Source organism: Lepidochelys kempii, chromosome 25, assembly GCF_965140265.1.
Source record: "Lepidochelys kempii isolate rLepKem1 chromosome 25, rLepKem1.hap2, whole genome shotgun sequence".
Lineage (NCBI taxonomy): Eukaryota > Metazoa > Chordata > Testudines > Cheloniidae > Lepidochelys > Lepidochelys kempii.
The window spans coordinates 7976990-7995471 of NC_133280.1; the positions used below are offsets into that span (position 1 = coordinate 7976990).

General features: G+C 43.4%; 1 protein-coding gene across 2 annotated transcripts in view; it reads right to left on the reverse strand.

Annotated features, from left to right (window-relative positions):
• Positions 1–2229: 2229 nt before the first annotated feature.
• ACSBG2 (acyl-CoA synthetase bubblegum family member 2) overlaps positions 2230–18482 on the reverse strand; it is a 37843-nt gene continuing 21590 nt past the window's right edge. For both annotated transcript variants that reach the window (XM_073324354.1, XM_073324355.1), the window contains 8 exons: positions 17321–17470; positions 13066–13242; positions 11974–12155; positions 10795–11028; positions 9386–9603; positions 7282–7421; positions 5956–6202; positions 2230–4129 (listed from right to left, as the gene is read on the reverse strand). In XM_073324354.1, coding sequence (XP_073180455.1) covers positions 4023–4129; positions 5956–6202; positions 7282–7421; positions 9386–9603; positions 10795–11028; positions 11974–12155; positions 13066–13242; positions 17321–17470 — 1455 coding nt within the window. In that variant the 3' untranslated portion in view covers positions 2230–4022. The remainder of the gene's footprint in view (positions 4130–5955; positions 6203–7281; positions 7422–9385; positions 9604–10794; positions 11029–11973; positions 12156–13065; positions 13243–17320; positions 17471–18482) is intronic.

Consider the following 18482-nt stretch of genomic DNA (forward strand, 5'->3'; position numbering starts at 1 on the left):
GTTTCTATTAGCCTTTTATACAAGGTGGCTATTAAACATCCCCAATTCCCTTTTAGGCTGGAACCTGTTTCTATAGGCCACATCATGTATGTCTACTAGAGCTGTCAAGTGATTTTAAAAATTGTGACTAATTGCACTGTTAAATAAGAATACCATTTAAAGTTGGGTGTCTTCTGTATTTTCAAATATTGATTTCAATTATAAAGTGTAATGAAGTGTATAGGGCTCACTCTTTTTGGTCACAAATATTTGCCCTGTGAGAAAAGAAAGTATATTTCCGATTCACCTGATACAAGTACTGTAGTGCAATTATCATGGAGGAAAGTTAATTCTACATTTGTAAGTTTATGTACAACAAAACAAACTGCATTCAAAAAAGAAAAAAAGTAAAACTTTAGAACCTACAAGTCTACTCAGACAATTTGCAGGAGATAATGCTGCCCACATCTCATTTACAATGTCACCTGAAAGCAAGAATAGGTATTCTCAATGCTCTTGTAGCCAGCATCATAAGATATTTGTGCCAGATGCACTAGAGATTCATATGTCCCTTCATGCTTCAACCACCATTTCAGAAGACATGCATCCATGCTGATAACTGGTTCTGCTAGATAATGATCCAAAGCAGAGTGGACTACTGCATATTCCTCCTCTGAGTCAAATACCATAAGCAGAAGGTTGACTTTTTTGGTGGTTCAGGTTCTGTAGTTTCTGCATTGGCATGTTGCTCTTTTAAGAGTTATGAAAGCATGTGCCATACCTCATCCCTCTCAGATTTTGGAAGGCACTTCAGATTCTTAAAGCTTGGGTCAAATGCTGTATCTACCCTTAGAAAGATCACATTGGTACCTTTTTTGCATTTTGTCAAATCTGCTGTGACAGCATTCTTAAAAAAACTAAACATGTACTGGGTCATTATCCAAGACAGCTATAACATGAAATGACAATGTGGTTGAGCAAAATTCTCCCCCCCACCTCCTGCCAGTGAGGTCAGTTTTTTTTTTTTTTTTTAAAAACCAAACTAAACACAAACAGCAGCATAGAAGCATGTCCTCTGGAATGGTGGCCAAAGGGGCATATGAAGGTTTAGCATATCTGGCACAAATACTTTGCAATGCTGGCTACAAAAATGCCATGCAAATGCCTGTTCTCACTTTCAGGTGACATTGTAAATGTCAGCAGTATTGCCTGTAAATGTAAACAAACTTGTTCAGCCAATTGCTATGACAAACAAGGAGGAGAACTGAGTGGTCTTATGGGCTCTGAAGTTTTGCATTGTGTTTCAGTGCAGTTATGTAACAAAAAAAGTTTAAGTTACACTCATAAGAGGTTGCACTACAGTACTTGTATAAAGTGAATTGAAAAATAGTTTAATTTTCACAATGCAAATGTTTGTAATAGAAAAAATTCTTTAAATTTTCAAGTATTGATTTCTAACAATTAAGTGTGATTAATTTGAGTTTAATCTGTTAACACACTTACCCACAGCTGACCCTTAACCAGAGGCCAAGTCACCTGGCAAAAGGACTAATTGTACTGTAGGTGTTCAAGCTTGGCTAGAACTTGTGATCTAGGAGCTTGAGGTCAGAGGGTCCCAGAGTGCATGTTCAGACTCTGGCTGCAGCATCTACACCACAAACAGCTCCTTAGCTGGAGTCCAAGCTACCTGGCACAGGTGGGCAAATGTGGTATTAATTGCAGGGCTGATGGGTAGTTCAATGTGTTGTCCATTAAACAGTACTCTATTCTCCAATGCTTAGTGTTCTCTGCTTCTACTAGTTAAGTCAGCTATAGGGCTGAATTAGTTTGCACTCTATTGTCCACTGCTTGCTTTTAGGCTTCCTCCTCCCTAGAGCAGGGATTGTTAGCTTTGCATTTAAGTTCTAAAACCTGACAGTTAAGGGTCTCCATTTCTCTCCCTACTTTAGAGGCAGTGAAGGTTATGCAAGTCACTATGAAGAAAAAAAAGTCTTGACAGAATGTCAGCACTATAAACCAACAGGATGTAATGTACAGGTGGTGTTCCTAGAGGGGTTGAGTCACCTCACTTAGATTTTATGAAAGCTTGCTCTTTCTGTACCTCTGTTCTAAATCTTGTTACTGTCCCGTGAACCAAGATAGATACTCAACTTCCCCTTCACCACTAGTTTGCTGGTCAAGCTTCATTTAGTGACATTTAACTAAAACCTACCTTGTGGCAAGTTACTGAAATGCTATTTCAAAGACAAATGAGGTTCAGATGTTTATTAAGAGTTGACATTTCACACTTGTCCCATAAATACAGAAGGGCAGTCAATGGTAATAGTGCATAGCACTTGTATCAAATTACAAGCTTATTTACACATGTGAAATCTTCATTATAATTCCAATTACATAGAGCCCCCCTACTTTACAATCCTCAATTTTGTATAAGTGCTTTAAATTCCTTCCCTAGCCATCTTACAGATAGCAGTTTAAACAAACCCTGATGTAGCTCAAGTGATGGCAAAGTTTCATTTGATATACAAGTCAGAATAGCCATTTAATCCTTGTGTCCTGAAGTACTCCTCAGCCTTTTGAGATGCCTTATAGTAATTCATTCATATATATTCCTCTGCCTGACCCATCCACTCCAGGCACTGACAAAGGTAATGAACTGAAAACGACATCAGTAAGTCTGAAAGTAGCTAGAATGATTGCACTTGTTCAATCCTTCACAATCTCATACATGGTTCATACAGTGTTGTTCACGATCACAGATGAATACAAGTTTCTCAAAAAAAATTAGATCTTTAGAACATTTAAGGTCCCTGAAACTTAGTTGGAGTTAGGCCTTCATAATGATACAGATTTCTGCATGACTACCATATCATAACTGCTTAACAGGAGGGGGTAAGCAGAGCTAATTTACTCATCCAGGCATAGAGTAGAAGATAACTGATATGCCTGTTCACATCAGGCAAGGTGCCCCTGAGTAGAATAGAGTTTACTGTAAGCATCCATGAATTCAGTAACAGTTGCTTGCTTCTGTGGAGGGGCCTACAGTGCAAGACTGCTTGAAGTTATAGAAATGCAGCACCACACCTAGTTCCCTCCACCAAGGGGGAACCTCCCCCTAATAAATTAACCCTTTTGCCAGAAAAGGCAATACCAATCAGTGGAGCATTTCCTAATGCATGCATTATTTCTCTTTTCAAAAAGACAATTAGCCTTTAAAAACTGTTCAGTCCATTACGGTCCTAAAAGTATACTTGCAAGAAGTCATTAAGACTTCTCACTCACCCCAAGTGTACTACACCATAAAAACCTAGAAGTTCTACCTGTGAGAAGTTTAAGACATTCCAGGGTTGTGGGACAACTGAGGAACAAGTCAGAAGGGACAGGATTGTGTCAGCTCTATCAGACTCCCTTTGCTGGAATGCTTCTTACAACATATGCACCGTATAGTTTCAACAAGTTTATGGCTTTGATATCCCAACAAAAAAAGTATTATACAATGAACCAAGTAAACCTGTATTTTGTATCCACACTGTATAGAAATCCTTTATATGCTGTATGTATAATTTACTTACAGAAGTCATTGCTATTAAGTACCCCAGCCCTCAAGTGTAACTACAAAGAAACCAAGATTCCTGCTTGTGTTTACATTCATTTTCAGACAAAAAACTTTGGTGGAAAAATAAGTTATATCATGGTTTTTACAATACAAAGTAATGCCATGGTACTATTAAAATATTGTAACTATTTAACTTTTGCTGAGATTCTATTTGCCCATATATGATACTCAACTGATTTTGAGCTGACCATGGCCATTAGAAAAAGTCCATCCAAAGAGAGGGAATGTTAGTGCAGCATCACCAATAACTAGAGTCAGGAATGTATACAAATATACAGTGATTGCAGGGCTACAATATTAAACCTGGTTTATTTCAGAGATGCATTTATTCCTTCATTTGGGAGTCAAAGCAATGAACAGCACGCACACACACTTACACAGCAGTAGAAGAGTTGAGAACTATGTTGAGACCTGCAGTATTCCAAGGTTATTTTGAAAGAGGATTTGCTGATGTGGTTTCCACAGTGTAGAAGTGGTCTATTGTATCTTTATACATCTTTGTTACAACAGGCCTCTTCAGTTTCATTGTTGGGCCTGTAAGAGGGAAGTATTTTAACTGTTATTTATCCTACTAAGACCAATTTCAAAAAGTTTGTCTTGAAGCAAGGCTGCTTCCTGATTCTAGAGAAAGGCACAAAAGACAGTTGGGCATCCAACTTGGAAAGTCTCCCTTAGTTACTATGGTTTCCCATCTTGGAAGGAAATCACTTAACATCAGGGTGGAAGGCACAAGAAAAAACTGCTGAATGGGGAAGTGTACACAAATGGAAGGAAGCAGCAAGGCTGCTGGCCTCAGAGCCAGGGAGAGAAGGTGTAAGCCTTGGCTTCCCATACCATCTAGACTTCCAGGGCTGTAGTGAACAGAAATGCCTGATCTTGGGCTCAAGCCTATCCAGGCACCAGAGTCATTTGGCAGGCCAGGAATTGAATGGTTCTTGGTGGGTGGGCACCACAGAGGGGAGGTGCATGACAGCCTGAGGCAGCTTACTGCAATCCTCCAGGAAGGAGTTTAGGCTCTGGCACATTCTTTAAGAGAAGATGATGGTTACAGTATTCACTTGTTACCGAGGGCGTGGCTACAGATGGCTTGCAGATGTAGAGCGCTTTGAGTTAAACCAGCCTTTGTAGAGTGCAGTAGGGAAAGCGCTGCAATCTGTCCACACAGACACAACAAGTGCACATTAGCAGCTCTTGCAATGGCCAGAGAGCAGTGCATGGTGGTAGCTATCCCAGCATGCAAGTGGCTGCAACATGCTTTTCAAATGGGGGGGGGTGGAGTTGACAGGGAGCATGTTGTGTGTATGGGGGGGAGGAGAGAGTGGGTTGGGGGGGCTGAAAGCATGTCAGCCTGCTGTCTGGTAAGTTCAGATAGCAGCTCTCCCTCCTGATAAGCATGCCAGCTGTCAGAAACTGAGCTTTTGAAGGGCATATCTGCATTCCTGCAGAGATTCCAAAAACGATTGGAAGAGTGGCCACATGACTTAAGGGCAGAGTGCAGTAACGCAACACCTTGTTCACACTGACACCTGGGTGTTTCAGCCAAGGCACAACAAGTGTTAATCTTCTTGCTAGGGTGGAGTACCAGGAGCACTCTATGTGCCCTGCCAGTGTGGACAGGTAGTGAGCTAGGGCACCCAGGGCTGCTTTAAATGTGCTATAACTCGCAAGTGTAGCCAAGCTCTGAGATTAACCGGGTTCCCTCACCTAGTGCAATTAAGCAGCCCTGCAAATGGCTACCTACTTGTGCCCCTCAGAGTACTCTGCCCTTTTGGACCTAAGTAGGAGCAGGCACCAGAAATCATTAACTCCAAAACTGCAAATTTCCATACCTCTGGGGGATGTTCACTTTGAAGCTTGGACATTAAATCAAAGATTTGGATACTGTTCAACTGCTACAGATGCAGCAACAAGTTGCTACAACAGGATGCCAGGGTGCAGATGGTTACCAGCAAGGCTTGTTGGAATTGGGAATGAAATATTAAGTCATCCCACTCTAAGACCAAGGTCACAACCAGTTCCACCCACAAGCCAGACAGCATCTCCTCCCCTCTCTCCTGTCAACCAGAAACCTCAACCAATTTCTGGTTACTACATGCCAGACTTTCAGAGTGCCAAAAGTGGCTGTTGTCCAACCTACCTAGCTGACAGGCTCCTACAGTTCTGTTGCTTGAGTGTCCAGTACAGTGGAGTACACACACTGTACATTCACAGGGCAGTTTAAGACTGCCTTTAGTATCATAATACATGCAAGAGATCACATCACTCAGGACTTTAGGGCAATGAGAAGATGAGCCACCCCCTAATTTGAAATCAGGAGTCCAGCATTTGTTTCTAGTGTAGTAGCAGCTCAGGTCACTTACCTAGCTCTCCACCAGAGATTGAGAAGTCTTTTTCTAGAATGACCCACTTCTGTACTTTCTGAGCATTTGAGGTGGCTCTCTCATTGACTAATGCAATTCCCTTCTGGATAGCAGCATCAACAGCTTTGTCTTTGCCACCTACAATGTCTGAGACTTTTGTAGCTTTGCTGCCTAATCTGAGACAGTATGCTATGGCTTCCTGAGTAAGATCGTCCTCTGGTTCCCCTGATTCTTCATTTACAGTGCACTGTAAGAGGAAGGACAGAAAAACCATGACTTCACTGGTTCAACAGTTTACATATTAGCTACACTACAGAAAATAGTAGTTTTCTACAGTCACATGCTTATTTAACCCAGCAAAGTTTATTTTCTTACTACCTTGGCTGATCCTAAGCAGACAGCCAGAAGCACATCACCTTGGTGCAATAGTTTACCAATTCACTGATGCCTGGTAGTTGAAGGAGATGATGTTCAAGTGAAACCCCTCAGATCTCAGCATGCTGGGGGAAAATTGTTCAGCACCTAGGCTGCTCTAGAAGTAGGTAGAGGATTTCTAGGGCTAATTTTGTTACAGCTACAGTTGTGGTTCACGCTCTTTTCCCATTGATTATTGGGGGCATTTCTAGGAGTTAGAAAAAGAAATGCATTGAATCTGGGAGAGGCATGCAGCACAGGCTTCCCATACTGCTTTGTCACGGTCTCTTAACAGCTCAGCACCCAACAGCTCTTATTATGGAGAGTGGGAACTAGTCTGCAGAAATCTAGAGCTCAATCTTCCTTGGTAAAAAGATCAAGGCAGGTGTTTTTACAGGCTCTTGAGCTTGTCATTACCAACCTGGGAAACTTTTAAAGCAAATCAGATTTAAACAAAGAAGCTACAGCTTGTCACTGCTATGGTGGATGAGGTTTGGGGAGGAGCTACAAGTGAGAACCACATTTTCCCTCTTGCATCTTACTGCTTCCATGTCCTCAACTTCAACTCCCTTCTATTTTGCTGAATATGTATATAGAGGGATGAATTGCACCTTTTCATAACCAAACTATAGCCATAGACTCTAAACATGCAGTCAGTTGCTCCCATGTACTTCTTACAGTCAGGTTCTTGTAATTTAAAGTTACAGCATGACATGCTGTTTGGTGTTTATCAGAAGATTAGTTTGTGAAATGCTTATTTGCAGGTATTAGATACAGTTTCAGATCTTTGATTTGACAGCAACAAGCCCTCTTAACTCTTCTATTCCCAGAGTACAGCTATTCTGGCTAAGGTGATAGATAGCTCATCTTATTTTCTGGCTACTTATTAGGAGATAATGGAAAGAACCATACCTTCAGAGTTAGAAGCATAGCAAGGAATTTTGCCTTGTCTCCAACTAACATAGCATTGCTAATTATAGGAACAGCGTCCTTTACAGCATCTTCAATTGGAACAGGAGGGATATTCTCCCCTCCAGCAGTAATGATGAGCTCTAGAAGACAGTAAGGCATAACTATGAAAATGCGATCTTTCACTAGTTTCAGTTGTGTGTGTTTTGAGAAGTGTAGGTTTCAGAGACAAGTTGACATATGCAAAGATTACAGCACTTGCACATGTTAGACAGCCAACTTCAGTCTTGTAGCTACCAAACAATGATGTGTCCCTAAAAGTCAATTTAATAAAGACATACATGGTCTGCTGTGCTATTAAAATACACAAGTGACTAACAGATTTGAAACTGCTGTAGAGGGGAGTTTCACTAATGCACTGGAGAACTTAGGACTGAAGAATTTTAGGTACAGTTGGCTATGTAGTACATGGGGCCTTGAGTATCAGGTTATTTTTTGGTGAACCTTTTAACAGCTTAGTACTCTAAGATTCCCTGGGACAATGGTCATCCTGACTTGTGCAGATCCAACTAGGATCTGGAGAATCTTCCCATTAGGAAAGCCCAGAGAGGAACTGCCCCCAAGAGCGAAGAGACTAGCTGTTCCTTTGCATTCAAAGAACAAAAAAGGTCTTCAGCCCTATCTGCCATTAGTCGTTCTTCCCCATCCCCTCCCTTGGCCTTATTTGTGCTTAGGTCCTGGGGAGACTCCACCATCTGGGATTATGGAGTTTGAGCTGTTGCTGTAGGGGTCATTTGGAGCCATTAAGCTATTGTTACTTAACTGTTCACTACTCTTTTCCTTGAAGGAAGGAAGGGTCTTGGGCCATACTTCTACACCCCAGGCAGGGAGGGACCCTATTTAACCCAGTCCTTACCAGAACTCTAGTACTGGTAGCCAGGTATCAGAACTGGAGGAGGACCCAGAGGCAGATTCTTCCCTATCTGTGCCAATGCAGAGGGGTGCCTATTCAGTACTCAAAAGACTCAAGACCAGCCATGTATTTGGGTAGGGGTAGACAGCGACAGTCTGAGGTGCCCTAGAGCGGTGAGACAGGAGGGGGACATTGCTACAGTGGCTCAGAACTAGGCAGTTTTAGACCCTTTGAGAAGAGGATAAGGGGCCAGGGGAGATGGGATGAAGGCTATTCTTCCCTTACAGTAGAATGTAGGGGTACAGATAGCACATGCCCAGATAGCATGGGTATAAACAGCTGTATAGAGGAGGCCAAAGAAAAAACCCCCCAGAAAAACCCAAACCAAAAAACCCACCAACTGCCCCCCCACCACTCAGTGAATGGAGTCTTCCACTAGGGTTCTGGTGTGTACAGATACCCTATACGGCCAAGCAGTGCCTCCTACATCTGCAGTATAATGATCTGCTGCCAGAGAGTTTCCCTCCCATCCCCCTGAGGGAAATGCTAATCCTTCCCCCCCACTGCCTCCCTTAGTACGCTTGTGCTACTGACAGCACAAAGGTGGAAGGATCAACTATTTCTCTCTGAAGAGGACACACTAGGACGGATAAATCAAGTTTCTATAGGACAGATACAAAAGCAGATCTGTGATCTAAGTAGGTGTCCTTCATAGCAAGGAGTGGCGTATACAGGCCACTCCTGGGAACGGCTTCCCTTAACAAAGTTTTATATCCAAATAGCTGGCTCATCTAACTGAGAAGGTGGATGATGTGGTAAGAGCTAATACCACAGCCCATTGAAACTAGAAGAGTTACTCTGCCAGTCTTGATTCCCTGAAGTCAGACTATAGCCAGCAAGACTCAGCCTTAGACAATATCATGTTGCAGAGCAGGCCACTGGCTCTTTAAGCCCCCCACCCCCTTTTGAAGTCTTGACTTCTACAATTTGTTCTTTAGTTTTGCAGCATTTTTACACCACATTTAGAATACCCTACCACATCACCTTGATGCCAGGCTAGGTCATAAGTGGATAACTCCTGAGGTACTTATTTGATACCAAGACACGATAGATGCCTACTTAGCTTGCAAGTAGTAACAGTTCATAGTACAGGATGGTGCAGCCAGACAGTTCAAACCAAGGATGAGGTATTACCTTTAATTCTTCCAGTGATGTAAAGGAATCCATTCTTGTCATGCTTGCCAAGATCACCCGAATGGAGCCAGCCTTCATCATCAATGGCCTCTTTGGTTTTATCTTCCATGTTCAAATAGCCCATAAAGATGTGTCTACCTGAGAAACAGATCTCTCCACTGCCATCATTGTCTGGCTTGTAAATCATTGTCCGGCAGCCTATAATCTCTTTTCCACAGCTAAAACAGGGACACATTCTCCTTAAGATTCAGTATGCTAAAAGCTATAAATTGTTAGATTCCCTATCAGTACCACTTAAAATTTAAAAGTATTTGCACAACTTGAGTATGTCTCATGGCTTTGTGGTGTCACATCTTTCAGCAAGGAATTCATTTGTTTATAAGCTGCCTGTCAGTGTAGTGTAATGAGACCTACAATGGATCTGATATTAACTAGAGAGATTAGGACCTACTAGACCAGGGGTGGCCAAACTTACTGACCCTCCAAGCTGCATACAATAATCTCCAGAAGTTTAAGAGCCAGATGCACCTGCCAGGGCTTGGGGCTTCAGCAAGTTTGGCCACCCCTGTACTAGGCATTTAGGCCAGGTCTACACTAGGAAATTAAGTCACTATAACTATGTTGCTCAGGGATATGAAAAATCCAGACCCCTGAGTGATGCAGTTAAACAGACCTAGCTCCTAGTGTAGGCAACACTGGGTTGACAAGAGAATTCTCCTGTTGTTTTAGTTACTGCCTCTGAGGGAGGTGGACTACCTACACTGATGGAAGAAGCCCTCCCACTGGCACAAGTAGGGTCTTCACTGAAGTGCCATTGCAGCCTGGCTGCAGTATTTTAAGCATAGATCTGCCCTTAGTGTTTTCAGAAGATTGTTTTAGAATACCTTAGGTTTAGAAAATTGTATTATAATTAAGCTATTTATTCCAAACACTGAATAAACAGGGACTTGTGATTTCAAAGATTAAGAAAGATAATGTGAATATATTACAAATTACTGAATGTATTAACTATATCATGAAGAATGGTTGTGTGCCAGAGTAGAAGTCATGAGAAACAAATGACTATTCCTTTTACCAGTTTCTCTCTATCCCTCCATTTCTCAGTTGTGCCTCCTAGAGAGCCTGGCTGATTTAGGCTTTAAAACAGAGCTCCTGTTCTATAGGCCACTGCCAAGTTCCACCATTCCTGTACCTCAGCTATACAGTTGAGAAGTTGGCTTGCTCCCAATCCCCTCTTACTGGTGGCTAGCTGATGCTGGTACAGGCTGAAGGAGGGGAGCTGCCTGTCTCAGTGGAGGGCAGCAGTGATCCAAGTTGTCTATAAGTTTCTGGTATGAGAGAAACTAATGAAGTTCTTCTTTATGTAAGAGTCAGTTATCTAGTTCCTCTCCACAATGAGGAATACATACCTAGTGATCCTGAATGTGTCTGGAAGAGAGACTGTGTGAGGTCCAGAGCTCTCGCTCATGCCATACAACTCATACACAGGAATGTCCAGACTCAGGAAATACTCCAGAGTCTCTTTAGTAATTGGGGCAGCCCCAGTGTAGCATTTTGTGCATCGATCCAGCCCGAGACCTTTCCGAACTTTTTTATACACCAACTGCCTGGCTAGACGGAAGTCCACTGGGAGTTCAGAAGCCCTTTAAAAGAAGAATTGAAAGAGACTCAGGTTAGTCTCTTATCATAGACTATTAGGGTTGGAAGAGCCCTCAGAAGGTCATCTAGTCCAATCCCCTGCTCAAAGCAGGGCCAACCCCAACTAAACCATCCTAGCCAAGGCTTTGTCAAGCCAGGCCTTAACCACCTTCCTAGGTAACCCATTCTAGTGCTTCACCACCCTCTTAGTGAAATAGCGTTTCCTAATATCCAACCTAGACCTCCCCCACTGCAACTTAAGACTATTGCTTCTCGTTTGTCATCTGCCACCACTGAGAACAGCTGAGCTCCATCCTCTTTGGAACCTCCCCTTCAGGTAATTGAAGGCTGCTATCAAATCTCCCCTCTTTTCTTCTGCAGGCTAAATAACCTCAGTTCCCTCAGCCTCTCCTCATAAGAGAATGTGTCCCAGCCCCCTAATCGTTTTTGTTGCCCTCTGCTGGGCTCTCTCCAATTTGTCCACATCCCTCTGTAGTGGGGGGGACCAAAACTGGATGCAGTACTCCAGTTGCCAAATAGAGGAGAATAATCACTTCCCTCTATCTGCTGGCAGTGCTCCTACTAATACAGCCCAATAGACCATTGGCCTTCTTGGCAACAATGGCACACTGCTGATATCCAGCTTCTCATCCACTGTAATCCCCAGGTCCTTTCCTGCAGAACTGCTGCTTAGCCAGTCGGTCTCCAGCCTGTAGCAGTGCATGGGATTCTTCCTTCCTAAGTGCAGAACTCTTCACTAGTCCTTGAACAGCCTAGACAGCCAAGCTTCTACTTAGTTTCAGAAGATGCTCTTAACTTTTTACAACAGACCATTAGTTAAAGACAGAATCCTGTATATTACATTTGATAGCATCCCATCAGAATAGAGCAAAATATGCTATTAGGATCTACAGGCTGCATGTAAATTGCTTTTTAAAAAAAAAATTTACCCATTCATCCGTTTCAGGTTAGTTTGTAATCCTACTTCCTTAGCCCATGCTGCCACTCTTCTTCTGAGAGCAGATGATTTTGCACCCACAGATTTCATTTTTTCTTGTATTTTCTCCCAGACGCGAGGAACTCCCATAAAAGCTGTTGGTCTGACCTCCCGTAATGTGTCTATCAAGCTGCCCTAAATGAAGTAGAATTTTAAATGTTTAAAACCACTTTTGTTCAGAAGATGTTTCTAGTTGACACCTAGATTTCCTTCCAAAAGCCACCGACAGTGGATTAAGTCAGTACTTATTACGAATGAGTAGAGTACTCCATTCCTATAGTACACTCATCTTCAAGGGGCACAAACCCAGAATCAGCCCTCATTTCAACTTTCAGGAATCCAAATCACAATATGCCATAGTGCCACTATACTGTGGACTCCAGATTAGTGTCAAATGTCACTCCCAAGCAAAAGCTAAGTGCCCCCAGAAACTAACCTCTCATGCTCAGCAATTAGTCTAACCCTGAAACATTCATACTAGCCACCTTGCCTTTTTGTATTGCTAGCAACGTGGAGAGGAGTTTGCTTTCTGAGTGCTTGTCAGAAACTCTGGTTTTCAAAGGCCAGGGCATGTTAATGCCCCTTGCTTGGGCCCCAGATGCACATGTGCCAACTCTGCATGAAGGGCAAAAACCTGGCCCTTTGCATATCAGGGTAGAGATTTTGGAGTATGGCCAGTAAACCCATGGCACTACCCTGCTATTAGAAAGGAAAGTTGCAGAATAGAGTGTCTGAAAATGACATAAGGACCCAATATATTCATATAGATTCAGAGTACATGGTCACCTTATCCATCTTTGTACCATACGCAGCAGAAAGGTGAATAGATGCAAGTTACTTGCTTGTGTCTCAAGTTTAAGGGTCTGTTTTATGTTACAAAATTGGTGTAATTTATTATTACTTGGATAAACAATCTGAATTTCTTGGGATTGTCAGCTTTGTTCATGGCCAACCTAGGTTTCCTCTTGTGACAACACTCCCCTCCCACCAAGATACAGCCCTGTTACTGTCTATAGGGATCTAGATTAAGTAGCGTGGTCCTTACCTTCAGTGCATCTGGTTGAGCAAAGAAAACTTGTGCACCACATTTTATTGGCAGCCAAATATCAATCATTTGAGCAGCAATATGACTGAGGGGAAGATAGCTGATCACCAGCTCCTGTTGCTCAGTAGCGTCTGTCAGTTGTACATAGCGCCCTGCTGATAGTGAAGTCCAAGTTATCTGAAAACAAGCATCTCATGGTTACCATTCACACTAGTGGTTCTGAACAAGCCTGCAAGGACAACACTGATGTCATTTAAAGTTTAGATACTCTGTAGTTCACAGAAAGTATGCTGTGTGTGTTTTAAATCCATTAAACATTTCATTTCACTTTGAGAGTTTCTCCCTTTTCCTGGTCTCTTTGGCTAGTTTGAAACTTGTGTTTAACTTAACCAATTGGGGGGGGATCAGAATGAGCCCTATCAGTTAAGGTTAAGCAGGTAACTGAATTAGATTACTAGATTCCAAGGCCAGAAAGGACCACTGTGATCTAATTGCCTCCTGCGTACCACAAGCCATAGAACTCCCAAAATAATTCCTTTTGAACTACAGATGTTTTTCTGAAAGATCTTAATAAATGGCAGCTAGTAAATTAAGATAGCAGAATCTACCATGAGCCTTGGTAAATTCTTCCAGTGGTTAAGGTCTAAATTTTTAAGAGGGAAATTATTTCCAGTCTGAAGGTCTCTAGCATCAGTTTCCAGACATTGGCTTGTTATATCTTTGTCTGCTAGACTGAAGAGACAATCATAGATACTAAGGTCAGAAGGGACCATTATGATCTAGTCTGACCTCCTGCACAATGCAGGCCACAGAATCTCACCTACCCACTCCTGCAAAAAAACCTCACCTATGCCTGAGCAGGTATGTGTTCCCCTCTAGATACCTGTTGGCTGACCAAGTCACTCTTTAGCCTTCTCTGTGAGACTAACTATCCTAGTGCTCCTTGGGTGGGATTCATGAAAGGACTCAGGTGTTGCAATGCTGAGCATCATGGCACCTAACTTTTAGGCATCCAGAAAGCCACAGGAAAAAACATGGAGATCCATAATGCCAAGTTAGGTACCTAAGCTTCCTCTAACAAATAGAGAGATAGGCACCTAAGAATGCAATTCACAAAAGCCATGTTAGGTGGGAAGCCTGCTAAGATAGCCAGTGGGAGATGTGGACCAGAGGGGTGTGTCCTAAAGGTGCCTCTCTCTGCTTAGCAATCCATGAATGGGAACCTGTCATCTGGAGTGAGGTAGTTTAGGCACTGAAGTAATTTCTCATGAGACTGAGTTAGACTCTGCCCCACTCCACACAAAGTGGCTGGAGGGGGTAATGCCCCCTTACAAACAGTTTCTAGCTCAGAAGTTAGAACACACCTGGGAAACAGGAACTCCAAGTTCCATTCCCCCTCTTTGGCAGAGGGGGAGAAGGGAGCATATGAACAAGTGTGCTCTAGCCATGGAGGTCTGGGATATTCTGATGTGGGGCTCAGTTTCTCCTGAGGAAGCTGTTCCACTGTGTGTAAATAATGTGTGACTGGACCCAGGAGGCGAGTGCCCTACCGCTGGGCTACACAGTCATTCCCATTCTCTTGTCCAGTGACCGCCCCACATCAGAATGTCCTACAGCTCAGTGGTAGAGCCCACCTCAGCAGTGGAAATTCCACCTGGGTCTCCCATAATCCAGGTGAGTGCTTTAGCTATTGGGGCTAAGAGCTAGTGGGCACCACCATTACCCCCTCCTCCAGCCAGATTTTGAATGAGAGCTGCTCCAGTGGGCTTCCTTGGAGGCCACTATGAGATCAAGCTCTGCATGACGTTTTAGTTACTGAAAGCTGGTCTTTCCTTGATTTGAAAGTCACTGTCTAGGCTGGGCTGGAGCATGAAACATAGGCATGGAGGGAACATTTACCCTGAACAAGAAGCTTAGGCACCATGTGAGTTTCAGTGCCTACAGAATTCAGCAGGAGTGGTGTGGATCACAGTGGAGCCAAAACAGGGACTTAGGCACTTGACTAGTTGGATCCCACACCTCGAGCCTATCCATTCCCTATAAGGCATGTTTTCCAATCCTTTAAATCATTCTCTGGGCTCTCCTCCAAGCGCTCCCCAGTTTATCATCATTTTTGAATTGTGGATACAGTAGTCCAGCTATGGTCTCAATGACCAATTTAAAATAAAAAAATAAAAAGGGAAAGCCCCTCTAGTCTTACTCAAGATTCTCCCATTTATGCTTCCAAAGATTGCATTAGCCCTTTAGGTCAGTGCCACACTGGGAGTTCATGTTCAGCTGATTATCCCTGGAAGCAATAACACAAAGATGTGTGTGTCTTGGGGAATAGAGTCCCTTCATCCTGTATTATGACCTACTTCTGTTGGTCCTAGATGTAGGCTTCAAGTACATGTTCAGCCCCCTGCTACTGGAAGGGCAGCAGTCTGCCTCCCCCTTTATACTACCCCTTCTCAGGGGTGACTGAAGGGGTGTGTCATTTATACTCTGAGGAAGCAGAAAGAAATTTCACTTATGGGCAGGTATTTCCATCATTGCTCACAGCAGGGCAGTCTTGAACCTTTTGACAGGCTATTGGACTAGATGGAGCACTGGTCTGGAAAGTCTCATGTTCCCTGTTTGGCCTGTTCAGACACTAAGAAAGCATCCTGGATCCAGTCCTGAATTAGTTTTGATCAAGAGAATTGGGGAAAGACACTCTGTAAGTAGCTTCTGTGTACACACAGAGAAAGCGGAGATTAAATCTGCCATGACATCTCAGTCACGTTCGCCTTGATTGCTTTAGTGTCTGTGGCCAGTACTACTTTGTTTTCAATCTAGAACCACCGTCTGGGAGATTGGGACTGTAGCACTTAGAGCAGGGGTGGGTAAACATTTTGGCTCAAGGGCCACATCTGGGTATGGAAATTGTATGGCAGGCCATGAATGCTTGAAGACAAAGACGAAGTAGCAGCATGTCCTCCCTCCGGCTCCTATAGCAGAGGTGTGGTCAGGCAGCTCCGCGCCCTGCCCCGTCCACAGGCGCTGCTGCTGCAGTTCCCAGCCAATGGGAGCTGCAGGGGCTGTGCTTGGGGTTGGGGCAGTGCATGGAGCCCCCTGGCTGCCCTTACGCATAGGAGCCGAGATGGGACATACACTGCTGCTTCCAGGAGCGGCACAGAATCTGGCGCTTGATGGCCAGATTAAAATGTCTGGAGGGCTGGATGTGGCCCTCAGGCTGTAGTTTGCCTACCCCGACTTAGAGCTTAAGTAGGATTTAAAAGCAAATTGTATGAACTTGCATCCACAGAAGACCAAGTCACAGCCATAAAACAAACCAGTCCAATGCTTTTGGAGTTAGGCTAAAGACTCGATTTTGATCTGACCCATACTTATCCTTCCTCACACACACGGTGTAGCCCTTGAATCCAAGTACTCTGCTTTTCAGAGTCTCTCTTGGTGTCTTAACAGATTCACCAGCTGAACAAAGAGCATAATCTTTCAGAGCATCTCTTGAACCTGTTTTGACTTTTTTTGCTGGCAGACTAATTGCCAACTACATAAGGTGTGTAAAACAGCATCAGTAATACTAGGGAAACAAGCTACCCCAAACTACTTCAGTCACCTCTATGCAGAGACTACCATGGAGGAGTGTCTAGGTTAGTGGCTCTGCCATTCCATTTGACGGAAGGCGAGGGTATGTCATTAATAGCCCACATGAATGCTGGCCAAGGTTAAGCTTTGTAAAATGAAGATACTGATCTTTGTACATTTGAGACTTAAAAGACCTAAGAGCTAGCTATTAGTAGCAGTAATGAACAGTAGGGCCCAAGTCTACAAGAAACCCAGTAACAGTTTCAGTGTCCTGATCTGGGTTATAGGAGAAAAAGAGAACTGCCCTTGTAGTGACAGACTAATTTCAACATGTACAAAATGGTTGTCTGCATTTTTAGGACAAAATATGCCTAATATCTTTTCCTAGAGATCTATTCTGACCAAGCCATGGGTGTGTTGGACATACACATGTGGGGCATGACAATGTAGGCAAGATGCGCCTCACTCTGACCAGAAGTAAATGAATTTTGCCAAATCTTGCTTAAACAAAGTGGTCTTGAAAAGAGAAACTGTTCCAAAGTTAATTTGTGTTTGTTTTCATTATGTCCCAATGTTAAATATTTTGGCTAGAGCCATTCTTCCAACCTCAACACTATTTAAAAAAAAAAAATAGTGCATCCCAGTGACATCTGAACACCAATAGCAGTTAGGCAAGAATACTTACATTATCATGACTGAGCATAACTCCCTTTGGCTGTCCAGTTGTTCCTGAGGTATATATCAGCATACAGCATTGGTTAGGCTTCTGGGAATCGATGATCTTATCGAGCTGGGAATCTGGAACACCACTGCCAAGGCCCATAAATTCACTCCACTGCATTCAAAGGTAAAGAGCTTGGTCAGGCTTTACACCATCTTTCACATATGCAACTAAGCTGTCTGGAAGGGGTGGGTAGGTGGAGGGATTTAAATTGGTGAAGACCACTATTGTTTTTCCAGTGAGATTTCATAGGTTTTGTGACAGGGTAAGGTCAGATGGCTATAGAAAAGTAGTGGGAGATATTAGCTCCAGGCTAAACAAATCCCTGGCACCAGGATAAGTAAAATGGCAGCTGCTCCAGGTCAATTACAACACCTGGGGCCAATTAAGAACTTTCCAGAAGGCAGGGAGAATGCTAGGTTGATTGGGACATCTGAAGCCAATCAGGGGCTGGCTGAAACTAGTTAAAAGCCTCCCAGTCAGTCAGGTGGATGTGCATGTCAGGAGCTGTGGGAGGAAGTTGCGCTGTTAGAGAGACTGAGCAGTACACACCATATCAGGCACAAGGAAGGAGGCCCTGAGGTAAGGGTAAAGCGAAGCTTGAGGAAGTGAGGGCTGTTGTGGGGGAAGTAGCCCAGGGAATTTTAAGTCATGTTTCTAAAAGGTCAGCTACCATAGCTGATACTATTAGGGTCCCTGGACTGGAGCCGAGGGTGGGCCTGGGTTGCCCCCTGATTAATCATGGAGAGACTGTGCAAGGATGGATAACTTCTCACCTCCCTCACTGGCTTATGATAAAAATGGCTGACTGTGATCCTTGTCTCTAGAGAGAAGGGTTATGTGGAGGGTCACAGTGAGCCTCTGAGGCTAGTGAAATGTGCCAGGAAACATGGGACCCATGGAGGCAAGGACAGAACTTTGTCACAGTTTACACCTAATTATATCTTCCATTAGTCCATGGAAGTCTTTCCAATCAAGAATTTACTTCAATTACAATAGTGTATAAAGCTGTGGATATGGGGTATGTGGGGAGGAATACAGGTGTGTTTGGCCCCAGTGCAGTGATTTTGTTCTACTGCCACATGAAGGAAGACATGTTTGGGGGAATAGTTTTGAGGGAGTTTCC